General features: G+C 38.1%; 1 protein-coding gene and 1 long non-coding RNA gene across 2 annotated transcripts; both read left to right on the top strand.

Annotated features, from left to right (window-relative positions):
• Positions 1-7,756: 7,756 nt before the first annotated feature.
• ACOS5 (acyl-CoA synthetase 5) lies at positions 7,757-16,774 on the top strand. Its single transcript, XM_088959055.1, has 6 exons — positions 7,757-8,254; positions 9,355-9,936; positions 10,796-10,994; positions 11,301-11,446; positions 14,098-14,165; positions 16,435-16,774. The coding sequence occupies exons 1-6, from the start codon at positions 7,820-7,822 to the stop codon at positions 16,676-16,678; spliced, it is 1,674 nt and encodes a 557-aa protein (XP_088815181.1). The 5' UTR covers positions 7,757-7,819; the 3' UTR covers positions 16,679-16,774.
• An 8,768-nt stretch (positions 16,775-25,542) lies between these two features.
• LOC148844397 (uncharacterized) lies at positions 25,543-26,645 on the top strand. Its single transcript, XR_016103772.1, has 3 exons — positions 25,543-25,965; positions 26,121-26,365; positions 26,525-26,645. It is a non-coding gene; the product is annotated as an uncharacterized LOC148844397 (long non-coding RNA).
• Positions 26,646-26,947: the final 302 nt, after the last annotated feature.

The following is a 26,947-nucleotide window of genomic DNA, read 5'->3' as shown; positions in this document are numbered from 1 at the left end:
ATTCTTGGTAATTTCTTTTGGTAAATTTTGTAATCAGTAATTGGAATTTTTAAGCCAGCTCAGTATTTGGATTTAATTAAGAAATTGATTTAACTTGTGTATCTGAATTATTAATTAGTATCAGTAAAATATGACAAAATAAGCTATCAGTAAAATATTTTTTTGTAAACTATCACTAATTATCAGTAAATTATCAATGTGTTTATTGTAAACTTACAATAATTAACAATATATAATTGTTTTGGAAATTTATTATTGTTAATTCCTCTAAATTAGTTTTGGTAAATTTTGTAATTAATTGTGATGTTCATGGTTTTAAAAAACAACCCAGAAACGGAACCGTTTTGACCACTGGTTTCTGGGTCGACGGTTCGACCGTTTGGTTCGAACGGATGGCCCGTTCTAACAAACAAATTTAAAAAATAAAAAAATAAATAATTAAAAAAATAGTCAAAAACCATTGAACGGGTCGACGGGTTGACGATTTGACCGCTCGGGTCAATGGGTTGTTGACTTTTTCAAAGGTTTTTGGCCAAAAACTGGGTTTGGGGTAAAACGGAACCGGTTGCCTGGATAGGTTACAACCCCCTTCATTCTGACACGTGGACTTCTCATTTTTCTGGAAATCTAGACACATTGCATTTTCTGAGAAGTTATTGTTAAAAGCCCACAATCCACTACCACCATTCAAACAAGTGGCCTTTTCATTTTCTAGAAAACTAGACACATGGCAATTTCTAAGAAATTCCTAATAAACATGAATGAGAAAGGACTTCAAGTTCTTGCCAAGAAACAACTTCTCCCGGGCTTGAAAGGTACGCATTTAGATTCATGCATTCTTTGTTTTGCTGGTAAACAACAGAGATTTTTTTTTTCAAAGAAATCCTCCTCATAGAAAGCAAAGTGTTTTAAAATTGGTTCATTCTATTGTATGTGACATGAAAGCCAAGTCCCTTGGCAGTGCCTCTTATTTTATTACATTCATTGACGATGCATCTAGTAAAGTATGGGCATATACCATGAAACATAAAAATGATATTGAAAATATTTAAACATTTTTATGCTAAAGTTGAAAGAAAAACAGGAAAATTTCTAAAATGCATCCGTACAAACAATGGAAGTGAATATATTGGTCCATTTGAGGAATACTGTAAAAGCAATGGTATTCGGTATGAACAGTCAGTTCCCAAGACTCCACAACATAATGGTGTGGCTGAAAGGATGAACAACACTATTGAGGAAAGGGTTAGGTGTATGCTTTCACATGCTAAATTGCCAAAATTTTTTTTGGGGGAGGCAGTGCATACTACTTGTTACTTAATTAACTTGTCTCCTTCAATTGTTTTGGATGGAGATGTACTAGAAAATGTATGGATAGGGAGAGATGTACTTACTGGTGTTTAGTTGCAAGGTATTTGTGCATATTTTCAAAGATGAAAGGTCTAAGCTTGATGGAAAGTCCAAGCAATGCATTTTCTTGGGTTATGCAGATGAGAAATTTGGGTATAGGTTATGGGATCCAGTTGATAAAAAACTAATAAGTAGTAGAGGTGTGATCTTCCTTGAAGATCAAATAGTTGAGCTTGAGAAAACTGCAAAGTCACAATCAAATCCTAAAAGCTTTACTGATTTGGATCCGGTTCCCTCTTCTATTGTGCATGGTGAAAACAGAGAAGATTTACAAGATAATGTGGTTGATGATGATATTACTTCAAGTGGCAACCTAGGTGAAGTTGATCATGAAGAGGGGGAGTAGCCCATAGAAGCTCCTTAAGTACATCAAAAGCAACCTCAAACTCAAGAAGAAGAACCACAATTGAGAAGATCTATTAGGGAATGAGTGCTATCAGAGAAATATTCTCCTCATGAGTATGTTATGCTTAGTGATGCAAGTGAACCACAACGTTATGAGGAAGCTGTAGAAAGCAAAGAAAAAGAAAAATGGTTGAAAACTATGCAAGAAGAGTTATATTCGTTGCATAAGAACTGCATTTATGACTTGGTGGATTTACCAAAAGGCAAAAAGGCACTTAAGAACAGATGGGTATTTAGATTGAAAATAGAAGAAAAAGGCTTGCAGTTAGGGTACAAAGCAAGGTTGGTTGTGAAAGGTTTTGGTCAGAAAAAGGGCATTGATTTTGATGAAATTTTCTCTCTAGTTGTGAAGATGTCATCAATCAGAGTAGTATTGGGCCTATTAGCAAGTATGAATTTAGAGATTGAACAACTTGATGTCAAAACTGCATTTCTTCATGGTGATTTGGAAGAAGACATCTACATGGAACAACCAAAAGGGTTTGAAGTCAAGGGAAAAGAACACATAGTTGGTAAACTAAGTTAGAGCTTGTACAGGTTAAAACAAGCACCTAGGCAGTGGTACAAGAAATTTGAATCCTTCATGATGGACAATGGGTATAAGAAAATAGTTATAGATCATTGTATATTCATTAATAAATTTTCTAATGATGATTTTATCATTCTCTTTCTCTATGTTGATGATATGTTGATTGTTGGGTAGGACATAAGCAAGATTAACAGGTTGAAGAAAGAGTTAGGTAAATGTTTTGCTATGAAAGACTTGGGTGTGATAGAAAAGCTGGAAAGCTATGGCTATCACAAGAAAGGTACATTGAGAAAGTATTGGAAAATTTCAATATGGACAAAGCCAAGTCAGCTAGCACTCCACTTGCAAGTCACTTCAAGTTAAGTCTTGAACAAAGTCCTTCAAGTGAAAGAAAATGAAGAAATGATAAATGTGCCATACTCTTCAGTCATAGGAAGCTTGATGTATGCTATGGTTTGCACTAGGTCTGACATTGCACATGCAGTTGATGTGGTTAGCAGATTTCTTGTCAATCCAAACAAAGAGCATTGGAAAGCAGTTAAGTGGATTTTCAGGTATCTCAGGGACACTTCTGAATTATGTTTATGCTTTTGGGGACACTGACTCTAGGAAGTCCACATCAGGTTTCTTACTTACTTTTGCAGGGGGAGCAGTGTCTTGGCAATCCAAACTACAGAAATGTGTTGCTTTATCCAGTATAGAAGTTGAATACATTATTGCAATTGAAGCTTGTAAGGAAATTTTATGGATGAAGAGATTCTTTGTTGTTCTTTGTGACAGTCAGAGTGCTATCCACTTAGCTAAAAATCCAACTTTTCATTTCAAGTCAAAGCACATTGATGTTAGGTATCATTGGACTAGAGATTTTCTTGAGGAGAAGTAATTGCAGCTAGAGAAGATCCATATGGAAAGGAATGGTTCAGATATGATGACTAAATGTTTACCCAAGAACAAATTTGATTTCTGTAGAAGCTTGGCAAGTTTTGAATATGAAGAAGACATCCTCATGAATCGGAGGGGGAGATTTGTTGGTTTGTCCTCCTCATGAGGTGGGACCCACAAATCATAAAGACAAATGAAATAAAGTGAAAGGACAAAAAGGGAAAATCAACAAAAAGAGCCATTTGTATTATTTGGTTTGTCTTGCAAGCCAATATGTTGTTGGTGTCCAACGAATTGGGAGAGCTCACACTCTCCACTCTCACAACTTTAGTAGCTCTCTAGGAGACAATAGATAACAGACAAGGGGTTTTGAGAATAAGTTTTTTGGGAAGAAGAAGGATATTTACAAGGACTGAAACGAGGAAGAGAAATCCATTTTTTAGCATCTCTTCTTGCTTCCATTGCTATATTTCCACCTTTGGTGAGAGATTTCTTATTTTCTATTTGCTCCATTAATGTTTTTGTTGTTGGAGCACGAGTTTTTCTTGATGTTCATCATTGAGTTCTCACTGGATAGAAAAACATTGTATCTCATTCTCATTGCTGATAGTGGATGATTTAGACTTCGGTCCCGTTGTTTTTACCCTCACATTAAGGGGTTTTCTACGTAAAAACTTGGTGTCTACTGTTGCTTGCTTTGTTTTTTTTTTATAATTTATTTTTATTACTACATACTTGTTTTTATTGTTTTGGATATCCATGATTTGCACAAAGAAAAGTGCAAGTGATTTTTCCCAACAAAGAACAAATTGGTAATATTGAAAGTGAAGGAAGAGATTAGAAACCCAAGCTGATATCTTTCGGCAGGGGAAGATGACCGCCATGGATGGAGGTATCTGAAGGAGGCCACCGACATCACACAACAGACCCCGACCAGTGAGAAGTAGGCCGGGAACATCTTGCTCTGCAAGTTCTCAAACTGGTGTCTCGGGAGATTCTTGAACATGATAATTCAGCCGATGAAGGTAACCCAAAGAGCTACACCAGAAAGTGGTTGAGAAACACAAGAGATAAACGATCTTTAGAGTGATGGTGAGCTTGGATGAATATCCGCCATCTGATTTTGATCCAAAGGCTTCCGGAGAGAAGAGGACGCCGAAAGCCAGGGATGCTACAGCCACTAGAAATCGAGTTAACCAAGCCATCCCTCTCTACCTTTCTCCCTTTGTTCGTTAGTAATTTAATTGGAAGTAAATATAAATTTTGCACCTTGTTCAATTTTGTATCTAGGGTTACAAATCTTGGCCTGAGATAACATTTTACATTACTTCAGGCTTGCACCTTTGTGCAGGGCCCGACCATTCAAATTTTTACAAACCTTCAACCTGAGTCTGCCCAAGTTGCACCCTGTTTGTATCTATTTTGTAACTATGTTTTGCACTCCTTGCTAGTATAAAATTTGTAGTTTTTGTTTCATTTGCACTCACTCGGAGTGCTATTTGCTCCACCTTCCTGTATCAATTATTTTTTTTTTTTGAAAATCCCAAAGGCTAAATTCATTCATCAAGCATCTCACTTCGAATAACATAATGTAGAAAAGAGGGAATAGAAGACCACGCCTGTTACAAGATAAATCAAATTTAGCTAAATAGTGAGAAGCTCTTTGATGATTTCATCATCCATGATGGAGTTACGAAAACTTCTGGATAGGTATCTTATCTGAACTGAATTCTTTCTGGTTAAAGAATCTATTTTTGGTTACTCTGAAATAATTAGGAGATTCTCTAGAAGAAATACGTGGTTCAGCTTCTGGTGGCAACATGCTATTAGGTGGAGCTCTTTCTTATGGGATCAAATCAATATGTTCTGAGAAGAAATATTTGAATATCAATCTCATCGATCTTATAAATATCATACTAAATCCTATCAATCAAATCACTTTTTCGAGAAGTATGAGACATTTAAGTTGTACAAGTAAAGAGATCTATTCATTGATAAGAAGAAGAAAAAACGTGAATGGTGATTGAATTGATGATAAAATAGAATCCTGAATCACAAACAGTGATTCGATTGATGAAGAAGAAAGAGAATTCTTAGTTCAGTTCTCCACCTAAACAACAGAAAAAAGGACTCTCATATGAAGTGGAGACCACATCATCTTGCTTTTTCCGCACTCCCAATCAAATAACCTTTGACCTACCTCCCTTCTCTTTCATATAAGGTGGAGATCACATCATTTTACTTTTCACAAATAAATAAAACAAAATCAAATCTGAAAAAAAAAAGCACTCACATGCATCTTCACTAATTTAAATGAAATTTACACTACAAGAAAAAGTTACAATCCCGAGTAAGACACAATGTGAATTGTCTACTTCTAGGAAGATGAAGACCTCCAATAGATAATTGCCAATATACAAGGGATAATTCTCTTAAGAATTTAATTAAGAGGAGAATTACAACTTAAATAAACCTTGAAATATAACCGACTTATAAAGACTTGATCTCCACTATAACCCACTTTTCCCACTTAATTCATGCAACCACATTCTACCGAATTGGGATCTTCTGCCAACAAACTAAAACACATTCCAACTCTCTACCAACTTGATCTAACACTATACATCTGAACTTGAGACTAGGATCCACTATAAACTATTATTCTTTGATTAATTTTTCTCATTAACTTGTAATCAGGCCATTACTTTTAGGGTCATTTATTTAGATGCTCCCTATAGTTTCCATATATTTACCAAAGACTTCATTTAATATTCCCTTCATCTAAGAAAAACAGTCATAAGTAAAGAGTTGGGAACTCCTGCCAATAAAATATGTAACATGATCTGACACGGCACATCTTATCATGAGACTGAGACCCACCATGTATGAGATGTTCGGATTCATATCATATTGAAAGAGTGTTGGAACATATTTTGGGGGCAGGAGATCCTAGACTCATAAGTAAAACAGCTGCAAACTATAAGGGTATCTTAGTAATATGCAGACCATAGGATAGGAGGTGATAATTACATAGATGAAACTATAGAGGACCTTAAGTTTATAGTATAAAAATTGGATCTAATAAGATTTGAACACACCTCACCTCTAGGTGAAAAGGCATCAAGCCCACCACTACATGTTTGATGCTTCACCTAGTTGTCAAAATTAGATGAACTCTGAATTAGCATTTCGAAATTTTCTTTTCTTTAAATATATCCATGGAAAAATTAAAAAAAAAAGTAATGTTAATACATTTTTGAATATTAATAAGAATTATACTAGTTTCCCCAAGAATTAGGATAGACACATATTTTTAATTCTTCTGTCATTTCCAATATTTCTCAAGTGTGTTCCAATTGTTTACACTTTACATAAAATATCAAAGTATTATGTGTATATTCCTTATTTATAATAATCAAAGACTCAAATTTAATATTATTAATGTATTTTTTTGGAACTTTTTGTGAACACCAGCCTAGTTCACAAGACTGAATTATTATTATTATTAGTTTTTCCGTCTTTGTCCCAATGTTTTCAAAACTGGACTGGCTCGGATGGTTGGACTGGAAAAACTAGTTAGGAACGGTTACCTGATCAGTTCCGTTTTATCCTAAAATCGTTATTTGGCCAAAAGCTGTTGATTTGGTCAGTGAATCGCTGACCCAGGCGGTCAAACTGTTTGACCCTGAAACGGTTTTTGGTTTTTTAAAATTTTTAATTTTTTTTTATTTTTTGTCAGAGAAGGCCATTCGTTTAAACCAGACGATCAGACCATTCAACCCATGAACCAGACCCTAGAACGATTCTCTGTCCAGATCGATTTTAAAAACCATGCTTTGTCCCATAGATGCATTACCCATGCGTTATGCAGCCCAAAACACAGAAACAAGCAGACAAAAATAGATTAAAAAAAAAGAAAGGAGGGAAGAAAATTAAACAAAACACAATGAATGGGCAAAATTCAATTTGATAGAGGAAATTCTAAAGCAATCTTGGTGGTCCAATGGGCTGGCTAATTGGATAGAATTGAATTAGGACCATGCTTAAAATGATTCAAACGGCTTCAGCAATTATTTCAGATCATACACAAGGCTCAGTTTGGAAAGAGTACAAACACAAATATGTACAGTACAAAAACCTAGTATTTTGTACTTATAGATCTTATAATTGCACTGTGTATGCCAAACTGAGCCTATAAATTGCAAATTGCAACAGAAGACTACCCAAAATTATATTTCTCAAATGAAAGAATTGATGTAATTGAAGTGGAACAGAAATCTCTGATCTCTCTTAATTTCTAGAACTCTTTCATTGTCTTGCATCAATAAAAAGGCTCGTTATTTTAATTAAACCCAAGAAAATATAGTGCAATTACTAGTCACAAATTTGATTTTGATCATTCATGACTCAACAAACCTCTACCTATTGAAGCTCATACAATTCTCACCCTTTAACCCACCCACCATCCCATATGTAAACCATTACAACAACAACTCGAGCAGAGAGTCCTTTAAAACCTTTGCTCCGCCCTTGCGCTCCTTAGTCCTCCCACCCACGCTTTCACATCTCGACCACTCACCAGTAGTACTCACCATGATGGAAATCCACCCACCACAACCACAAGGGCTCAAACAGGAGGATGAACATATTTTTCGCAGTCGGCTTCCGGCAGTTCCGGTGCCGGAAAACATGACTCTGCCAGACTTTGTGCTTCATGAGGCTGAATTATACACCAACAAGGTAGCATTTGTCGAGGCTGTAACTGGGAAGGCGTACACATATGGCCAGGTGACCCGAGACACACGAAGGTTTGCTAAGGCTTTGAGGTCTCTTGGCCTGAGGAAGGGGCAGGTGGTGGTGGTTGTTCTCCCTAATGTGGCGGAGTACGCCATTGTTGCTCTTGGGATTATGATGGCCGGGGGAGTCTTCTCCGGCGCAAACCCATTGGCCCATGCATCAGAGATAAGGAAGCAGGTTGAGGATGCTGATGCTAAGCTCCTAGTTACAAGTGGATCCACCTACGAGAAGGTGATGATGTTGATTTGTTATTAATTAGTAGTAATCCTTGGTCCTTGTTTCAGAGTTCAGACAATCTTGCTCTAAATCAACGTTCTATCAAAGCCCATAATTGTAAAAGATATTGGTTTATGGACCTATTCATGAAATCATGATCAACTGGCACTGGGTGGCCAATTGGTCAGCCCAGAACAGACCGCCTGGCTCTGAATTGGACCAACCCATCCTACTATTACTGGGCCTTGAATTCCAGTCCATAAATTAATATATGGCTTTTGAAAGGCCAATGAGCCTGAGGAGGGCTGTTCATGGGACCGATCAATCCGAAACTAACTTGACGTGAGTTGGTCGCTTTTTAATTATTTTTTATTGGTTGCGGTTTATGTATTATGTTAACTGAGAGGTTGGGTTGGTTGTGTGTGATTGATTTGATTATAGTTATATATTAATAATTTATATTTTAAATTTAAATTTTTTAATATGAAAAAGTGAAAAAAAAACACTTTTGTAATCATATACAGTAAATGGTTTTCATAATACCATTTAATATATGATTTTTACTTTGTAAATAGGGATGGAAATTTCACATGAATTTTCGGGTGCCCGACTTGTTCCAACCCTAATAGGACCCGTTTATCAAAACCCTATAAGGTTTGAGATTTTAAATTAAAACCCTATAGGGTTGGGGATGGGTTTGGGTTTTGACTTTAGGGTATCCATACTCAAGATGCATAAATATGTACATATTATAAATTTATAAATTTTAAGTATTAAGATAATTATTCTATTATTAATAGTTTATTTGTAAAAATTTTTTGGGATTAAGTAAATTTGGATTTGATAGATTGTTTATTTCATTTACTTATAAAATGCTAATTTTAAATATTATTTTTTTTAATTTATAGTTGGAATTGTTAATTATATATATGTATAGAATGTTTTGATGTACCCATCCAAAGGTGGATCTTGATCATTTGTAAATGGACACTTGATAAATGGGCCAGCCCATCCTTTGTAATTTGTAAATGGTCCCACTGTCTTCTGTTAAATAAGTAGACCGTCTGATTGAAGACTGTCTCAAAATCTAATTGTGCTAAATGCACCTCCAACAGGTGAAGAGTCTGGGCTTGCCAATGATAGCGATGGGCGAAGAACGTATCGAAAATGTCATCTGTTGGGAGGATTTACTTGAGGCAGCCGACCGTGCCGGTTCCGATGCCGCCGACGAGACAATCAAGCAGACTGATCTCTGTGCCCTTCCGTTCTCGTCAGGTACCACAGGGACTTCAAAGGGTGTAATGCTCTCGCACAGGAACCTAGTAGCCAACTTGTGCTCCACACTCTTCAGTGTTGGGCCTGAAATGGTGGGCCAGATCACTACGCTGGGCCTCATGCCATTTTTTCATATATACGGGATCACTGGAATATGTTGCGCCACCCTTAGGAATAAGGGAACAGTTGTGGTGATGGGAAGGTTCGATCTCAGGACGTTCTTGAATGCGTTGATCAACCATGAGATCACGTTTGCTCCGATTGTGCCGCCCATCATGTTGGCATTGGTTAAGGATCCAGTGGTTGATGAATTCGATCTCCGGCAGCTCAAGCTCAGGGCTGTCATGACTGCGGCAGCTCCTCTTGCACCGGAGCTGCTCGCAGCATTTGAGCACAAGTTCCCCGACGTCCAAGTCCAAGAGGTAAACAGAACCGACTCGGGTTATACTGTCCACGTGATCCCTGTGAATTGGGAAGTCTTCCCTTGCATAATACTATGTAGGAGGATGAGATGTTCTTCATGCAATGTTATGTGGATAGACATGGACAGGAGATCCGAACCATTCTTTTTTACTTCTTTTCTCCTCATATTACTACTTTACTACCGTAATAAAACCGGGTTGGTAAGTTTTCAGGTCAAATGGGCAAACTGGACGGGTTCACAGGACTATTTGAACCCACTGTTTTTGCCTTTTGGCCCAAATGACTCATATTAAGTCAGCAATTTGGACAGGCCTAACTTGAGCCTGGACCAATTCAACCCACAATTTTATACAGGTTGGATTGGATTTTTCTTTTTTCTTTTTTCTTTTTTTTATTTTTTATTTTTTGTCTTTGGGCTGAACCTCAGCTTAAAAGTTTGGGCTGGGTAAGGAATTAGCCATTAAGGCTCAGTTTGGAAAGAGTACAAATGTAAATATATACAGCATAAATACACATAAAATAATACAAATACATATTTGCATTTGTACTCCTTCCAAACTCAGCCCAAATATAAAGTCCGAATTGATTTTATCTCAACCCAACCCCAAACCGATCTATATCACATATTTACATGCATACATATATATTAATAAAAACATATTTATGTTTAAATTCAGAGTGGACTGGGCTCAGGTTAAAATGTCAGACTTGATATTAGGTTTAGGCTGGACTAGAGACTTAGGCCCGATTGAACTTAAACCCGACCCAGCCTGCCCAGAGAGAGATGGGTTACATTCATGCATGATGGTTCTAATGGAGATGGTTGCTTTGTTGGAATGTGTGCTTCATTACCATTAGGCCTATGGACTGACAGAGCACAGCTGCATTACGCTTACCCATGGAGATCCTAACAAAGGCCAAAGCATAGCAAAGAGAAACTCGGTGGGATTCATTCTCCCAAACCTGGAGATGAAGTTCATTGATCCCAACAGCGGCCTGTCACTCCCCGTAAACATCCCCGGTGAAGTCTGTGTCAGAAGCCAATGTGTAATGCAAGGTAAGCCACTACAAACAATACCTTATACATGTGATGTGATGTGATGTGATCCAAGATCAAATGGCCACTCTCATCTTACTAGAAACTGAACCGGTCAGACCGTCAAGGACCCGCAACCAGGGTCCAGGACTAAGTGAAAGTGGTCCGAATGGACCAACAAGCGGGCCAACCACTACATGTGACCCTGTCTATAACCATGCCGGTTAGAGAGCAGACTCCTAGTTACAAGCTGTAACAAATAGAACAATTGTGGTTGAGAGAGTCCCACACTCCTATTTAGTGAAGTGAAGTGAAGTATGGATGCAGGTTACTATAAAAGGGAGGAGGAGACAGAACGGACAATCGACGCAGAAGGATGGCTTCATACAGGAGATGTTGGGTACATAGACGAAGATGGGGATGTGTTTATCGTGGATCGCATAAAGGAGCTGATCAAGTACAAGGGCTTCCAAGTAAGATACCCTCTTATATTTGGACTTTTTATATTTATCTGTCAAAGGGATCACAAAAGTTTGAATGTGTTAAGGGCCCGTTTGGTTTATGGGAATAGGGGTCTGGAATCAAAATTGGAATGGGTTGTTTCAATTCCAACTGTTTGGTTGGATGGATAGAATTGGAATTTTATTCCTGTTCTTGGAGAAATGGCATTTTTCCATTTGAGGGAATGATCATTCCCTTCCCCTCCCTTGGGAATGAAATTCCACTCCAGTTGATTTCAAATCCCATTCTAATTCCTATCTGAACCAATCAGACTATGGGAATAAACCATGCTCATTCCAATTTCAACAGAATACAAGATGGCAATGTGTGGCTGCAATTCAAGGTGGATAGAGTCAGGGGCGGAGCCAGGGGGGATCCATGTTCCCCCTATCGCCCAAAAAATCCCTACTATTCTATATAAAATTTCCCCTCCCCACTCCATACCCCAATGGGTTGGCCCCCCTACGACCATCCATATTTATTCTTCATCCCCCTCATCCCAATCTCCCTTAAGTTTTGGCCCCCCTCATAAAAATTTCCTAGCTCCCCCATCACTTTCATATCCATTGTTAAATTATAGATGCTTAAATCATTTCTTGTCACTTTCGCCTAAGTTACTTTCAATCTACCCCTAATTCTTCTAAACCTTTCAACTTGTAACAGATAACTTTTTCCAACAGGTTTAACACTTGGGTAATGTATGACAAACAATTCAGAAAACTAGAATTCTGCAATGACAATGATCGGGTTTACGAAAATTCTGATTTTGTAAAACAAATCAAAACACTTTTCATCTTCTGGGCCAGGGCAGAGCCAAGTATATTGGTGGGGGCTCCTTGGCCCCCCAAACTTTCATTTACATAGCTAGTAAGTGAAGGATCACTCCATAATGCTCTTCTAATTCCTAAAATTAAAAAATATATATATTTATTTTTCTTTAAAAAAATCTATAATAAACCCAAACATTTCCACCCCATTTTTCTTTAAAACCTACCTCTTGTACTCCCTATTTCACTTTCTTATTTAATTCCCCTCAAACAACAACAACAAAAAAAGAAAAAAAAAAGAAAGAAAGAAAATCCATGAAGAAGGAGATGAAAGTAAACTTTTCAGGCTCAGTTTGGAAAAAGTATAAATACAAATATATACAGTATAAATATATATAAAATAATACAAAATATAAGATTTTGCATTCTATGTACATATTTGTATTTGTACTTCTTCCTCAAGTGCAAATATGATTTGGGCCCAAATGGGTCCACATGTTCCTCGGCGGCTTATTGTCAAAGTATTCTATTTGTTTCATCACCAAGCAAGTAGAAAAAGCATTTCAATCTACAAAACTACAGTAAATAGTAAATATTTGTGCCTCTTTTACGACCAAAACTTAGTTTTCATGGACAAAATGCAGCCCATGCGGGGAAACCTGTTAGATATTCACCCCTCCTTTTGACATTTGAAAGAATCCTTTTGTCCACATCAACACTAAACCCTAATAATTTATGTCATGTCCAAATATTTATTATTGCATATGGGCATGCATATGAGAGAGATGCAAATTTGTCAAGGGCAATAATGAGTATCACCTAACGTCTTAAAAAGCTAAACCATAGGACTAACCAGAGGACAATATAACAAGGAAGGGTAATTGTTTGATGATCGTTTATCCAAACAAATAATAAATTAAAGTTTGTTTCAGTAAATTTCAGCAACAATAAGTGAGAAGAGCAAAGAAAGCCTCAAAAAATACACTTATTAGAATGGAATATAGGCAATTGGTTCTATTTTATTCAAAACCTGATTTTGTATAGTCGGACCGTTTGGCTTGGGAATCGCGGATTTTCTTATCTTTCAATCAAGGTTTTTGAACGGCCGTTGACTTGGATAGTCAGACTGTTTGGCTTAGGAACCATCTAGGCAATTGTTTGATAAAAAGTCATTGAAAAAGTCAATAACCCATTGATCTGGGTGGTTAAACCGTTGACCTGTCGATCTGTTCAACAGTTTTTGACTGTTTTTTTTATTTTTAATTTGCTTATCAGAATGAGCCGTCGATTTGAATCAGACAGTCGGATCATCAACCCAAAAACCAGTGTCCAGAACGATTCCATTTCTGAGTCATTTTTTAAAACGTTACTTTCAATTTTCAATACATGTGCATGATTGTATGTTTATGGGAATGGATTTGCTATTCAAGCTATTTTGGAAAACCCTTAAACGACCTATAGATTTTTTGACAAATGGGTTTGGAGTATATTACTCTGTTCAATGATCCAAGAGATCCTCCTCTCTGCAAATGAAGCCTCTTTTATGGGCAGATCTTAAAATGTTAATGTTGTCTGTTGGGAAAGCCACCTAATACATGGTTGGTATATGGCGTATGGGTTGGAGGACTAAACATGCAGCCAATCCAGAGGGTCCCCTGCTTGGTGACTGCATTGGATCCACAACACCGCCCATCCCCATGATAGAAATGGGGGAGGCTTTGTAGGGCATAACTCTACATGACTGACCCAAGTAGGAAATTGGGTTGGAATTGCTTTTTTACATCTATAGAGAAGTTAAATTACATTTTACTTTGGGAATTGCTTCTGAGTTAAAAATGTTCCCATTCGACTTGCAGGTACCTCCTGCAGAGCTAGAAGCCATTCTCCTTTCTCATCCTTCGGTTGAAGATGCAGCAGTGTTCCCGTAAGTATATTCATCTTTGTTACTTTTTCTGTCCTTGTCATAATGATATTGTTGTTGTTAGGAGCAAATTTGTTAGATGATGAGCTATTTAGAGGACACAAATGATGTAGGAATCTAGTAGGTGGTAGCTTAGTTGGGGTTCCAAAGGGTCCCCCTACCTTCTACAGTTCTACCCATGGACAGGTTTCTGATTTCAACAATTTAGGGTCTGTTTGGTTTGTAGTAATAAGGAAATGGAATTGGAATTAAAACCAATTTTTTAGTTGGACGGAATTAGAATCCAAATCTTATTCTTAGTGGGATGGTCATTCCCTCCCCCCTCCTTCTTGGGAATGAAATCTCATTCCAGCTAATTTTAATTCTTTTTTATTTTAATTTCTGTCTGAATCAGATAGATTATAGGAATAGACTATTCCGATTTCGATTGAAAGAAATTTGAACTCCGAGTACTCCAACTATAAATCAAACGGATCATGATTTCATCCAAGAAAAAGGTCTGTGAATATTTGTGGATAGGCTGGCCTGAACTAGAGTATTCTAAGGACAAGAAGTGAAGAAACAGGCAGTAAGAAATAAGAACGAGTGTAGGCTTAACGTTTACCAACCAAAAATCGAATAGTATTGAATTTGAACAGTGACTGTGAGAGTGGAAATGGGTGGAAGGAAGAATCCCGCTTCTGAGTTATGACCCAAAATCTCAAATCCACGGATTTGAATTTTGAAGTGAATCCTGCCCCCTAGAACATTGAGATGTGCAAAAACTAGGGAAGACCTAAAATCCATTGGGTTTCGAATTTTAGTTTTCTACGGCAACGGCGTTGAACCCAGATACTAAAATCTGAGAATTTATAGATTTCCAACCCCAACCCCTACTTTAATTCCACAGTTGTGGCATTGAAAAAAAAAATTGTCTTAACAGTTCCAAGCCTTAACCTCCTAGTATATGCAGTAGCAATAGAAACCTGTAATTATAATGCCAATGAGCTGAAATGAGCTGAGTGTAACTTCTGATTTGCTTTTGCTTCAGTTTTGACTTTATATGCCTTCTATTGTTTTATTTGCGTGGAGTAAAATACTGAAATAGGAAGTAAAATGATGTACTCTCCATCACATATGAAAGAGAATGGAGAAAGCAAGGAGATAGTTTGTTTGGGAGGAACAAGGTAGAAAGTAAATTGATGTCGTCCCTGTTTTATTTGTAAAGTTTTCACTACAAATAATATAATAATACAATTTTTGTGTCAGGTAGAATGAAAAAACTTATTTTTTTTATTGTTTGTCATAAAAAATATTTTTGTTTCTTTTCAAAAAAAATCAAGTCTAAGGAAAATTATTGATTTTCCCACCTCTCAAATTTGTCATTGTTTTTAACATTGACAGGTGAAGGAATCTAATACAATTCAAGAAGTTAGGTGGGTGGGTGATAAATAAGGGTTTTATAAAGTAAATAAATATTTGTGAGATGGGATAGACCATAATTTTCACCAAGTTTTTTCTATTTATCTTAGCCAAAATAACTAATATTTTGGTTTAACATATTTCAGTTCCCCCCGTCCAAAGAGTGGATTTTGACCTCATGAAATGAATCATACAAGGTAGGGAGGTAGGGAGATGTTCCCAATGCACGGCTGCTAGGGCTGTGAGGAAGGATTTTGCCTGGGAAGTTCTTTGACATGATACGTCAATCCATTCAATCCCTGGCTCCAGATTTCCTGCCGTGAATTGGGAACATCTCCCCCTGCATAATACTATGCAGAGGTTGAGATGTTCTTCATGTGTGACTGCGATGAACATGGGCAGAGTATGTATGGGCAAGAGATCCGGACTCTTCAATCCCCGGTCTGCATTTTTTGTTAAAAAACAAAAAACATTGAAGGGAATTATTCTTCTACCCCACATTGATATCTATGATAATGTGTCATGCCCAAGAATGTTTTCATTAACCAAAGTTTTTCCTTTCTCAATAGGCTTAAATTAAAAGCATCCAAGAAAAGAAAATGGTTGCATGCCCACTAAAGATAAAATGTTAGGCTATATTTGGTACTTTGTTTTGAGAACTTTTCCCTCTCAATGTATTATGTCCATCGCCTTTTGGCGTTTCTTTTTTTCAAACCAAAAACAGCCTTACTATCAAAACTTTAAGTGGGAGTGGGGGCAGTATTAGTTAGTTGTTTTTATTGCATACTTTCATACTTTGGTTAATGATTAATTAAAGATTTCATTATCATCATCATCATCAGATTTCTTTCTGGGTGTTTATTAAACGCAGGTTGCCCGATGAAGATGCTGGGGAAATTCCAGCTGCCTGTGTTGTAATGAATCCAAATGCAAAGGAGAGTGAAGAAGAGATCATGAACTATGTTGCATCTAACGTAGCCTCTTATAAGAAGGTGAGGCTGGTTCACTTCGTGGATTCCATCCCTAAATCACCCTCAGGCAAGATTATGAGAAGGTTCCTTCGAGAGAAGATGGAGAAAAAGGAGACCAACTCCTCTTCTTCCCACACTGCCTAACATTTCACATATCTCGTTAATTTCTTAATTAATTACCTAATGTTGTTTTTCCTTTGATCAACATTTCATGCATATTACTGCACATTATATCTCAAAGATCTCTCTCTCTCTCTCGTTCACATCTCTGCCCAGCCGCCCCACCACACATCCTTCCGTGCATTGGAAACATCTTTCGATGATATCATTATAAAAAAATATTCCCAATGCACGGCGGTGATGTGCTGTGGGGCGTTGTGAGGGGGAAATATGATGTCCTCTCTTTCTCTCTCCAATCAAAATTAGAGAGTAACCAACGTATAGCTGCCATGTTGTCATCGTATTACCTAATTGAGACCCTAAGTGGGGCCACAGTCTGGTGGAAATAATGCATGCTTAAATGACTCGAGCAGTTAGGGTTTGGTGCATGTTACAATAAAGGAGGAATGGAAGCCACTGTTGCAACTGTCTCATTATTCCATCCCTACCAGCTCTCATATTGCTAGTTTGTGATTGGAACGAGTCTTTAGTGATGACAGTATAGCTTTAAATGCCACAAAATTTGGTTTCAAATTTCAAAGCTTAAAAAGCTATGGTTGATCCTCATCAATCTCACCCAACCCACAAATGTAGGAAGTTGTGTGTGTTTACATGTCTGTTTGCGGTTGTGCAGCACCCATGTGAGGAGACCGGATCTGCTTCTCACACATGGCGCTTCACACCGATTTCACAGACACATCCCACTATGAATTAGAAGCATCTTTCTTACTTGTGTTTTTATTTATAAGAAATGTTTTCAATGCATGGTTGGATGTGCCTGTAAAGTCATTGTGAGGAGAGGATCCCAATTCCCATATGAATAATTGGGGTGTGTGGAGAGAGAGATAATACGTACTTGTTTTAAAATATAGAGTATAAGGATGGAATCCTAAATAGGAAGGGGATAAGGCATGGGGGAATTAAAATTGTGATCAACCAAAGGTCCCCTTTGAAAAGTTGGAAGTTCAGAAAGCTCACATGGAATGGCTTAAGCAATAAATGAAATTGGGACATTAGATTATTCGAGCTCAATTCAGCAGAAAAACAAAAAGTTTGAGTTCGAGCTCGATTTGATTAGAAATACTAGGTCAAATTCAACTCCACTCAAGCTCAAATATTTCAACTATAGACTCAAGTCTAGCTTTATAGTGTCTATTGAGCAAAGCTTACTTAGACTTTAAATTTGAACTCGAATTCAAGCTTGAGCTCAATACTTGCCTTCGTTGTTACCACAAAAAATACATCAAAATTGCCCATTCTCATTAAACTAAGGAGAATAAATAAATAAATAAAATATATAATAAAACAATATATTTGAGCTCAGATCGATTAGCAATATAATGAAACTATACATTTGTTACTTGCTATAGAGCATTCTAAATTTGGTGAATATGTCAAAATTCAAATCGTGGCAGTATTCTTAGAGAAAAAAAAAAAGAATTTGGGTAGAATTTAAAAATTAAATAATAATAAATTCATAAAGAACATTAGTTATAGTCTTCTAATTAACCAGTAAGATTCAAAATTTCATCACATTTTGTCTCGTACCAGCCGATACGCGAAATATTAAGAGTTTCGGGGTGAGACCTGGGTGTAACCAAGCGTTTAACCAACCCCCTGAACATATTTTGAAAAAAAAAATCTAAAATAAATATAAATATATATATATATATATATATATATATATATATATATAAAAAGGAGTGACATCCAATTTGGCGCATCGGACTGTATCGATATTCGTACCAGTAACAGTATATATAAGGAAATCTAGAATCAAACCTGAGAACCAAAAGTTGTAAAATCAATTGTTTTATAGTGTTTGTTTATAATTATTGATTAATAACAAATAAAATCTTTGGCCAAGATTATTAGTTATTAGAGGGCATATTTTCCTCTATTTTTCAACCCGAAACTTTTTGTTAGGAAATATCCGAATTAAATTAACCCGCTAACCGGTTCAGTTGATCAGTTTTCTGGTTTTTATTGTAATTTTCATGCAAAAGAAATGTTTTTTCTTCTTTCCAATCAAAGAAAGCAGTCAATTAATATTTCATCACCAACAAAATAAAGGTCCATGATAACATTTCAACAATATTAATTTTCATGGGCACCCCTACCCCCAAGAAGTCATTCATTGTAACATCTCCCCTCTCCATTAAATTCCTCCTCTCCATCTCAACCCCTTTTGAGTCTCTCTAATAAATAAAAGGTATAAATTAGATGGATTAGATCAACTTAAAGGCCACTTGAAATCAACCCAAAATATGAACTCTAACCTAATCCAAACTGATGTAAAACTCAAATTTATCAACCTAAATTGATGAGGGACATTTTAGTCATCTCGCATAACTACTGACATGTGGACGTTGTTGACAACATAGCGTCCAACTCAGCAAGATAGTTTGACAAACCAACACATGGCAACCAACATCAGGTGTGTGGCCGAGCTCGCCCCAACATCAACTCGTCCAAAACCGTTCTGCATGACGTACCCTCATGAACACCATTACCACGACCATAGGAACAGCTCACTGAACCGTACGCCACAAGACTCGGGGGTGACATGTAAGCGCCGCACGAATCTAACAACTGATAGTCCAGCACACCCCAAACTACATAAATAACTCCGAAGAAAACTCAGAGGCATTGCCTAAGGGCACCTAAACCTCAGATAGCTATAAAAAGACCCCAAGATCACTTTGAAAGGTATGCGCACTAAAGCTCTTGAACTCTCTTATACGTTCTCACAGAAAACTCCATTCTAACTTAAGCATCAGAGTATTCTCCTGGGTAAAACCTACCTAGGCACTCTAACATTTCTTTCTTTACAACACTTCACCTAGTTGGACGCACAGAGTACAGCTTGGCACCGCCAGGTCAGACCCAATTTGAGCCCAGTCATCATACACGAGGGAGTGAGCAGATTGCACGTCACCAATTGGTGCCATCTGTGGGAAACACAACGAAAAGCTAGTGTTCCCTTCTTTTATTCTATTATTCTTTCTCTAGGAAAACCATTTCCGATGGCATCTTCAAACAATCCCTCTGCAAATAATAATATCAATGGCCAAATCCCGACCATCACAATTGGTTAGATTGATGTTCCTTTACCACCGGCCGGAGTGCAAGACAACACCAACATGCCACCTCCAGCCACAGATCCTATAGCAGCCCCAGCGATAGTCAACATTCAGCAATTCAACGATATGGTAAGATGCATACAGATCATGGCTGAACAACTCAGATCATGGGAGAACCGATTCACCTTTATCATCGAACAACAGCAGCAACAGCGACCAGAACAACAGCAACACCAACAACCGCAATTCCTACAGGTGCAGCAAAGTAGCCAACATATGCCCAGAAACAACCAACATCAGCAGCTAAATAGCCGGAAAGTCCCACATGCAACTAGGAAGCACCTAGGAATAGTTAGCAGATACCACCTCGAGATGGTGGCTTGAACCAGGAAGACGCACCTCGTCCGCAAATTCGTAGTCAGATTCAAGTCTTTGATAGGTACAATGATCAAGAGAATGCTAATGTAGCAGTTCGACATGGTCAAGTCCCAGCGGAGAGCCGATCTGAGGCTCCAGTTGAGACTGACATTACCAGTTCAACTGAAGCTACTAAGAAAAAGCACAGGAAATGTACATATCATGCTAGAAGGAAGATCCAGCTCGTCCGTGCTAGTAGCGAATCTCAACATGGGGAAAACAGCGTCACAACTAGCAAGTTAGTTTCTCTTTTTGAACCACACAGCTTGACATGCAAAACCCCATTGGCCCTTGAAATCTTAAAAGCTCAAAATTTTTGAGCTCCAACCTTAGAGTCCGACAATGATAAGACAAATCTGGTAGATCACGCAAGTAGCTTCCAAGCCCTTATGCTCCTCCATGGGGAAAACGACGATAGCATGTGCATTGTGTTCCCCATGACACTAAAGAAAGAGGCTTGGCTTTGGTACTCTAGACTAACCCCAGGCTCCATAAAGATTTGGGATCAGTTCGCCAAGCTCTTTATCAATCAATTCGCAATTAGCAAGAGACGCTCCAAATCAGTGACCTACTTATTCAGCGTTGTCCAAAAACCAAACGAAACTCCCAGGGAGTACATTAGGAGATTCAATATGGAGTGTTTGCAAATCTTGGACCTGGATCCCACCATACAGCTCATAGCAACAAAGAAAGGAGTGAAACATCGCAAGCTTAAGTGGGAGCTCAAGTTAAATTCACCAGCCACCATGGACAAATTTCTTGATGTTGCAAATCGGTTCATCAAAGTGGAAGAAGTTGTGGGATCAAATGTGATCAAGCTAGAAAAAGGAAAAGAACTGAAAATTAAGATAGCACAAGAAGAACTAGGAGGATAAATAAGTTACCAAGAAGTAGGTCGCACCAAGGAACCAAAAAAGCAAGTCGCCGATAAGGGGGACAAGCAAACAACCAGTGTCTCCACCAGCGAACACCAAGACGTTTACCCCATTGAATGCTAAGATGAAGGAGATCCTGATGCAATTACAATCCAATGACTATGTGAAATGGCCTCCTAAGATGAGGGGGGATCCCACCATCCGAAATCCATATAATTACTGCCATTTTCACAAAAAACATTGGACACAACACTGAGCATTGTTGGAATTTGAAGAACAAAATAGAGGACCTCATTAAAAGAGGCTATCTAAGGTGCTTCATCAAAGATGAACAAAAAGTTAAAGCAGGGACGAGTAGGGAAGCGCCACAGACCAACAAACAACAGGAACAGGCTCCCTAGAGTCAGCAAACACAAGAAAGGTAGGTCCACGGGACCATAAACATGATCACTAGGGGCTCAATAGTAGCAGGCTGCACCACATCAGATGGAAGGAATGCGGTAAGAGAATTAGAGCAGGAGGACAGCCAACCAACCAAGCGCCCCCAAAAGGAGGAAATAATCTACTTTACAGAAGATGACATCCAAAGAATTCAATACCCACATGACGACGCCCTAGTGGTTAAATTATTAATAAACGATTTCAGGGTGAAGAGGATTTTAGTGGATTCAGGTAGCTCGACAGACATTTTGTTTGCAAAAGCCTTCAAAAGAATGGAACTCAGCAAAACCGACCTAAAGCTTGTGGACATACCAGGATTTAGTGGTGAGGTAGTTCGCCCTATTGGTAAGGTAAGAGTGCTAGTTGAGGCGGGTCGCCACCCCACATGACGTGCTTCGAGCATGGTTTTCTAGTGGTCACCACTTCCTCACTATACAACGCGACCTTGGAGCAACCCATTTTACATGCATTGCGAGTTGTGGTTTCAACATACTGCCTCACGCTGAAGTTCTTGATGGAAATAGGTATAGGCATGCTATGGGGAAACCAACTAGAATCCCAGAAGTGCTACATAGCGTCCTTGAAAGCTAAGGGTAAGATTGCCACAGATACCAACCTAGAACCACCATCGGAGAATACAGAAGAAAGAGCTCACCCAACTGAAAAAACCGTTGGGTGTAGATCTCCAACATAGAACCTGAGAAAATGCTCTAGATCAGAGCTCGCCTGAAAGAACCGTTGCGATCAGAACTAGTAAGTTTCTTATTAAATAATTTAGATGCTTTCGCCTAGTCAGCAACTGAGATGCTTGGAATAGATCCTAGTCTGATAACTCATAAGATTAATGTTGACCCTACAATTAGACCCATCCAGTAGAGGAAGAAAAACCCCACCCTGGAAAGCTGGAACATAGTGCACGAGGAAGTGGAAAAGTTGCTAGCAACGGACTTCACAAAAGAAGTCCAATACCCGAGCTGGATAGCAAATCCAGTCTTGGTAAAGAAAGCGAATGGCAAGTGGCGGGTGTGCATCGACTTTATGGACCTGAAACAAGCTTTCCCAAAAGACAGCTTTCCCCTACCTAGCATAGATTGCCTGGTGGATGTGACCTCAGGATTTGAGCTACTTAGTTTCATGGACGCTTACTTGGGATATAACCAGATCCTAATGGATCCGAAAGACCAAGAAAAGATCACCTTCATTATTGAAATAGGCTTGTATTGCTACAAGGTCATGCCTTTTGGTTTAAAAAAAGATGGGGTGACCTTCCAGCACTTAGTCAACTCTATTTTCTCCGATTTAATGGGTGATAAAGTGGAACGTTACATGGATGATATTGTTGTAAAAACACTTTTTTCAAAGAATTTGATTTCTGATTTAAACCTTGTGTTGGGTGTTTTAAGGAAACATAATTTAAAATTAAACCCGAATAAGTGTGCTTTCAGTGTGACCTCAGGAAAGTTCCTAAGTTACATTGTTAGCCAATGAGGCATAGAGGCCAATCCCAAGAAAATCCAGGCTATACTAGACATGAGACTGCCTAGCTCGGTTAAAGAAACCCAAAAACGACTGGACGAGTAGCAGCTTTGAACCGATTTATGTCCAAATTGGCTGGGAAGTGTTTTCCCTTCTTCAAAGATATAAAGAAAAATCAAGACTTTGAGTGGACTAAGGAGTGCCAATTCTTGTTTGATGAGATAAAACAGTACCTCAACTTGCCACCCCTGCTGACCAGGTCCGAGGCTGGAGACGAGCTTAAACTTTACCTCTCTGCAAGTGACGAGGTAATTAGCTCAGTCCTTCTAAGGGAGAGTATCTTTTCTCCCTTCCAGGAATCCTATTCCCAGTTTTAGAAAAAATTGCATTTTTCAATTATCGTTCTTGCACCAAACCGGACCAAATCTAAAACCAAAAGAAAGGGAGAGTAATACCTGATATGGAATCCACACGTATAGCTCCCAACGTAGGTGTTCACGCCCAAAGAGAGTACCAAAACCCACATCCACTGAAAATGGCGTAGTTTGAGATAAAACAAGTTCGGCAATGCAGTCCTTCAGCAAGAACTGCAATCCAACGGCTTGGATTGAGCAAGGGAGGTGAGCACGAATTTGTTTTGATGTTTTCTTGCAAAAATCAAAACCAAGAACCGGTCTTTATCAGTTCAAGAATGGAGATCAAATAAAGATTAGGGCGGCAAGAGCAAAAGGGAGAGAGAGAACTGAGAGCAGTGTTGTAAACTAGAGAATTCGCCCTCCCCTTTTTATAACCTTTAAAGAGATGGTTTCCTATTCTAATTAGGAGTTTCCTTATCCAAATCTTTATTTGGATCTGAACTCTTTAAGTGGATAAGACTTATCTTCTTATCCTTATCTGTTGATCCAAACCCAAATTTGTTCGTATTGATTAACCCAATTACTCTTTGGGCTTTAGGCCCATTAAGTAGGTGGTTCACATCCCTTTATTAATTGATGGCTAACTTGGCTCTCTTTGTATGGTGCGGGATCCTAACATTGACCCCATAAAAGTCCACATGGGTTTAGCTCAGCTTTTGTAATAAAGCCTGGCCGAATTCACTACTGATGCAGTGAACTCCTAAGTCCATCACTATGGGCTCTTAATGGGCCAAACATTTATACTAAATAGTCCTTAGGTCCAACCATCCTATTAAGGCCCAAAGACAATGGATTTAAGTGAAATATAGCCCATCAGGTATAAAAGCCCTAAATAGTCTTACACTTAATTTCTCAACCCTTAATGATCAAACACTACCTAACAAGAGAAAACATCTCTCTTGACTGCAAGGTACAGAGTTGCACCCTCTACTCGGATGAATCTTAGGAATTAAAATCTTTTGCAAAACTTTTTCATAAAACATAATATACATATATTTTTATATAAATATATTTTGTAAAACAAATCTCAAACAAGTTTGAAATCAACTATCGGCAGTTTAGGTTTCCATCAGAGAGAGTGCAATCCCTGATCATTCACTTTGTCTGACAAATGGGCTGATTATGTCATTATAATCACCCATTCAAGTGAATTCTCAGACTGTCCCAACATACCCATGTTTTGACCTCCAAAGGATCTCACTAATTAACATATCAAATACAGCCAAATCTGACACTCAGTACAGTACCATAATCAAGTCTAGGGGATATGTGTAACTTTCCAATTTTGCCCATCAATCTCCAAGGTCCAGGGCATAATTGAAAATTGATTCGGGTTCGGTGTTTCAAACAAACACACACTACATGTGCTTCGAGTCTGACCATGACAACTGAGACAAGCCACCCCAACTAACTTGGCAGTACATTAGTGTAAGCCTTGATAGGATAAATTTCCCCAAGTCTATCCAACGGCTTAGAACATTTTAAACTAACACAAGTCTCATAAATGTCCAATTTAATGATAATTATATAGAAATTCACTAGATATAACATGAATCAATTATGTACTATTGTTCATTTACAATAAATGTCAAATGTACATCAATCTGATTGGAGCTAAGGATATACACTGCCTAACAACCTCCCCACGGCAAAGCTAGCTAATTAAAAGAGACATGTAGCAATATTACTAATTATAAGAAAAAGAGGTGAATCCCACTATTTTTGAGTGTTATATGGAAGCTCTCAAAGAAAACCTAGCGTTAACAATCAAGAGAAATTAAAAACACTTGTACAAAACATAGACATAAACATCATAAAAGATAACCGGGAGAAAGGTCTATCTCTGCTTTGCTTTGCTTTACTTTCCTTTCCTTAGACACACTCTTCAAGTCAATCATAAGGTCGGTGCATGCCTTTCCAGCCCCACCCTCTTCCTTTTTTAGGAAAACAAAAGCCTTAAAATCAGCTTCAAACATTACATGGTTACAAATTCTTCTAGGATAAGGAAGGATGCTAGTAATCTCAAATCTTAACACTGTTAATTCCGCTACGCGTGCAACCAGCTAATTAGCCACGTGGATAAAAGATTCTACTACTAGGTAGAACCAATAAAACTTCAAAGTGCATGCGAGAGGGAGAGAGTTCAACTTCTTTTTTGCTATTAAATGGTGAGAGTTATTAATTCTTATTTGATAGCCGGGAAGGCTTTCTCTCTAACTCTACCACTTCACCAGACCGGACTGACACGATCCGTCGCCGTTCTAAGATACACCCTTAACCAGACAAGAAGTTGGAAATGGATGATAGAGCATGATATGATCATGGAGACTTGGGTCAGTGATCAGTAGTTGCACACATGGTTGAATTTGAGCAGTCTGCAAATTTCCAACCTTTGAATGATGGACCCACTATGGAAAGTGTTGACTTCGTACCTTTGTAGTTGCTCAGTCGTCAAGGATCTTTATGCATGCAGTTGCAGACTTGCAGTGCAACCCAAGCCAAAAGAAAGAGAGCCAGCCGGATCACAACTGATAACCCAAAATGAAGATCAAAACATGCAATAAGTTGCTTTTGTCTTTTAATTAAACATTTTCTTCTTCTTCTTCATGAATAGGGAGTGCCCCTTTATCAAATATTAATGGGTTTTCCCTCTCTGTACGTAAATGTTTTCGTGGAAATTAGTTAATTAATATGGGTTCAATTTTATCTTCACATGCAGGTGTTATGTAGCGCATAAATCCTACCAAGTGTTTGAGTTAATTACCCATTCAAAGTGAACAAGATATAATAAACAGTGCTCGATCGACCATCGTCCACACTCCACAGTTCACAGAGAATGGACAAAAGAAGAGAAAGCTACTGTCAATGTCGAGAGATTGGTCTGGCTGCTGTACATGCATGCTCAGTTTCCGTATTTGGGAAAAGGGTTCAACTCTAGCTATAATTCCATTTAATTGGTAACTGGTAAGGGTGTACCTTTGCATATTCCTATTTCCTAGTCCTAGCTATGCCAACCTTCATTCCTTGATTCCTTCCTGCAATTGGATCACCGAAGTCCAACAATCCAATCCGATTAAAGAGGCTCTCTCAGTTTTTTATTTTTTATTTTTCTTCTGTTTTCAGGGTACGAGGGCTCTCCAATCTCCATGACAACGAGTCGGAGAGTCACATGTTATTCCCTAATACAAAAAATATGAATGATGATAGATAGTCAGGGAAAATTAAGCATTTTGAAAGTAGCAGATTTTGTTTTTGTTTTTTTTTTTTTCGTTTGGTTTGTGGGTGTTGCTGTTTTTTCATGGGGCTACACAATCGAAACCGGATTGAGGTGGGTGTGAGTGGTGCAAGGACCATTCTGTCAGGATGAAATCCGGATTCTATTGGGGTTTCAGATTTCCTCACCATTCAGATAATTGATCCTCACAGCGGCATCTCTCTACTTGTATGCTTTCTTTTATGAGGAGATGTTCCCAATGAATGCAGTTAAGTGGGGTGTAAAGACCATTTTCTGAGTAAATCTGTAATCCAAAATAGGGTCCTCGCACA

This window comes from Nelumbo lutea, chromosome 8 (assembly GCF_056320005.1).
Source record: "Nelumbo lutea isolate HS-2025 chromosome 8, American lotus-T2T, whole genome shotgun sequence".
NCBI classification, from domain to species: Eukaryota; Viridiplantae; Streptophyta; class Magnoliopsida; order Proteales; family Nelumbonaceae; genus Nelumbo; species Nelumbo lutea.
Note: the sequence above shows the minus strand (reverse complement) of the source record. Positions and strands in the feature narration are given on the sequence as shown.

Coding starts and splice junctions, on each gene's coding strand:
- ACOS5 (XM_088959055.1), top strand. CDS start 7,820: ATGATGGAAATCCACCCACCACAACCACAAGGGCTCAAACAGGAGGAT. Junction 10,995..11,300: donor AAGCCAATGTGTAATGCAAG/GTAAGCCACTAC, acceptor GTATGGATGCAG/GTTACTATAAAAGGGAGGAG. Junction 14,166..16,434: donor GAAGATGCAGCAGTGTTCCC/GTAAGTATATTC, acceptor TATTAAACGCAG/GTTGCCCGATGAAGATGCTG.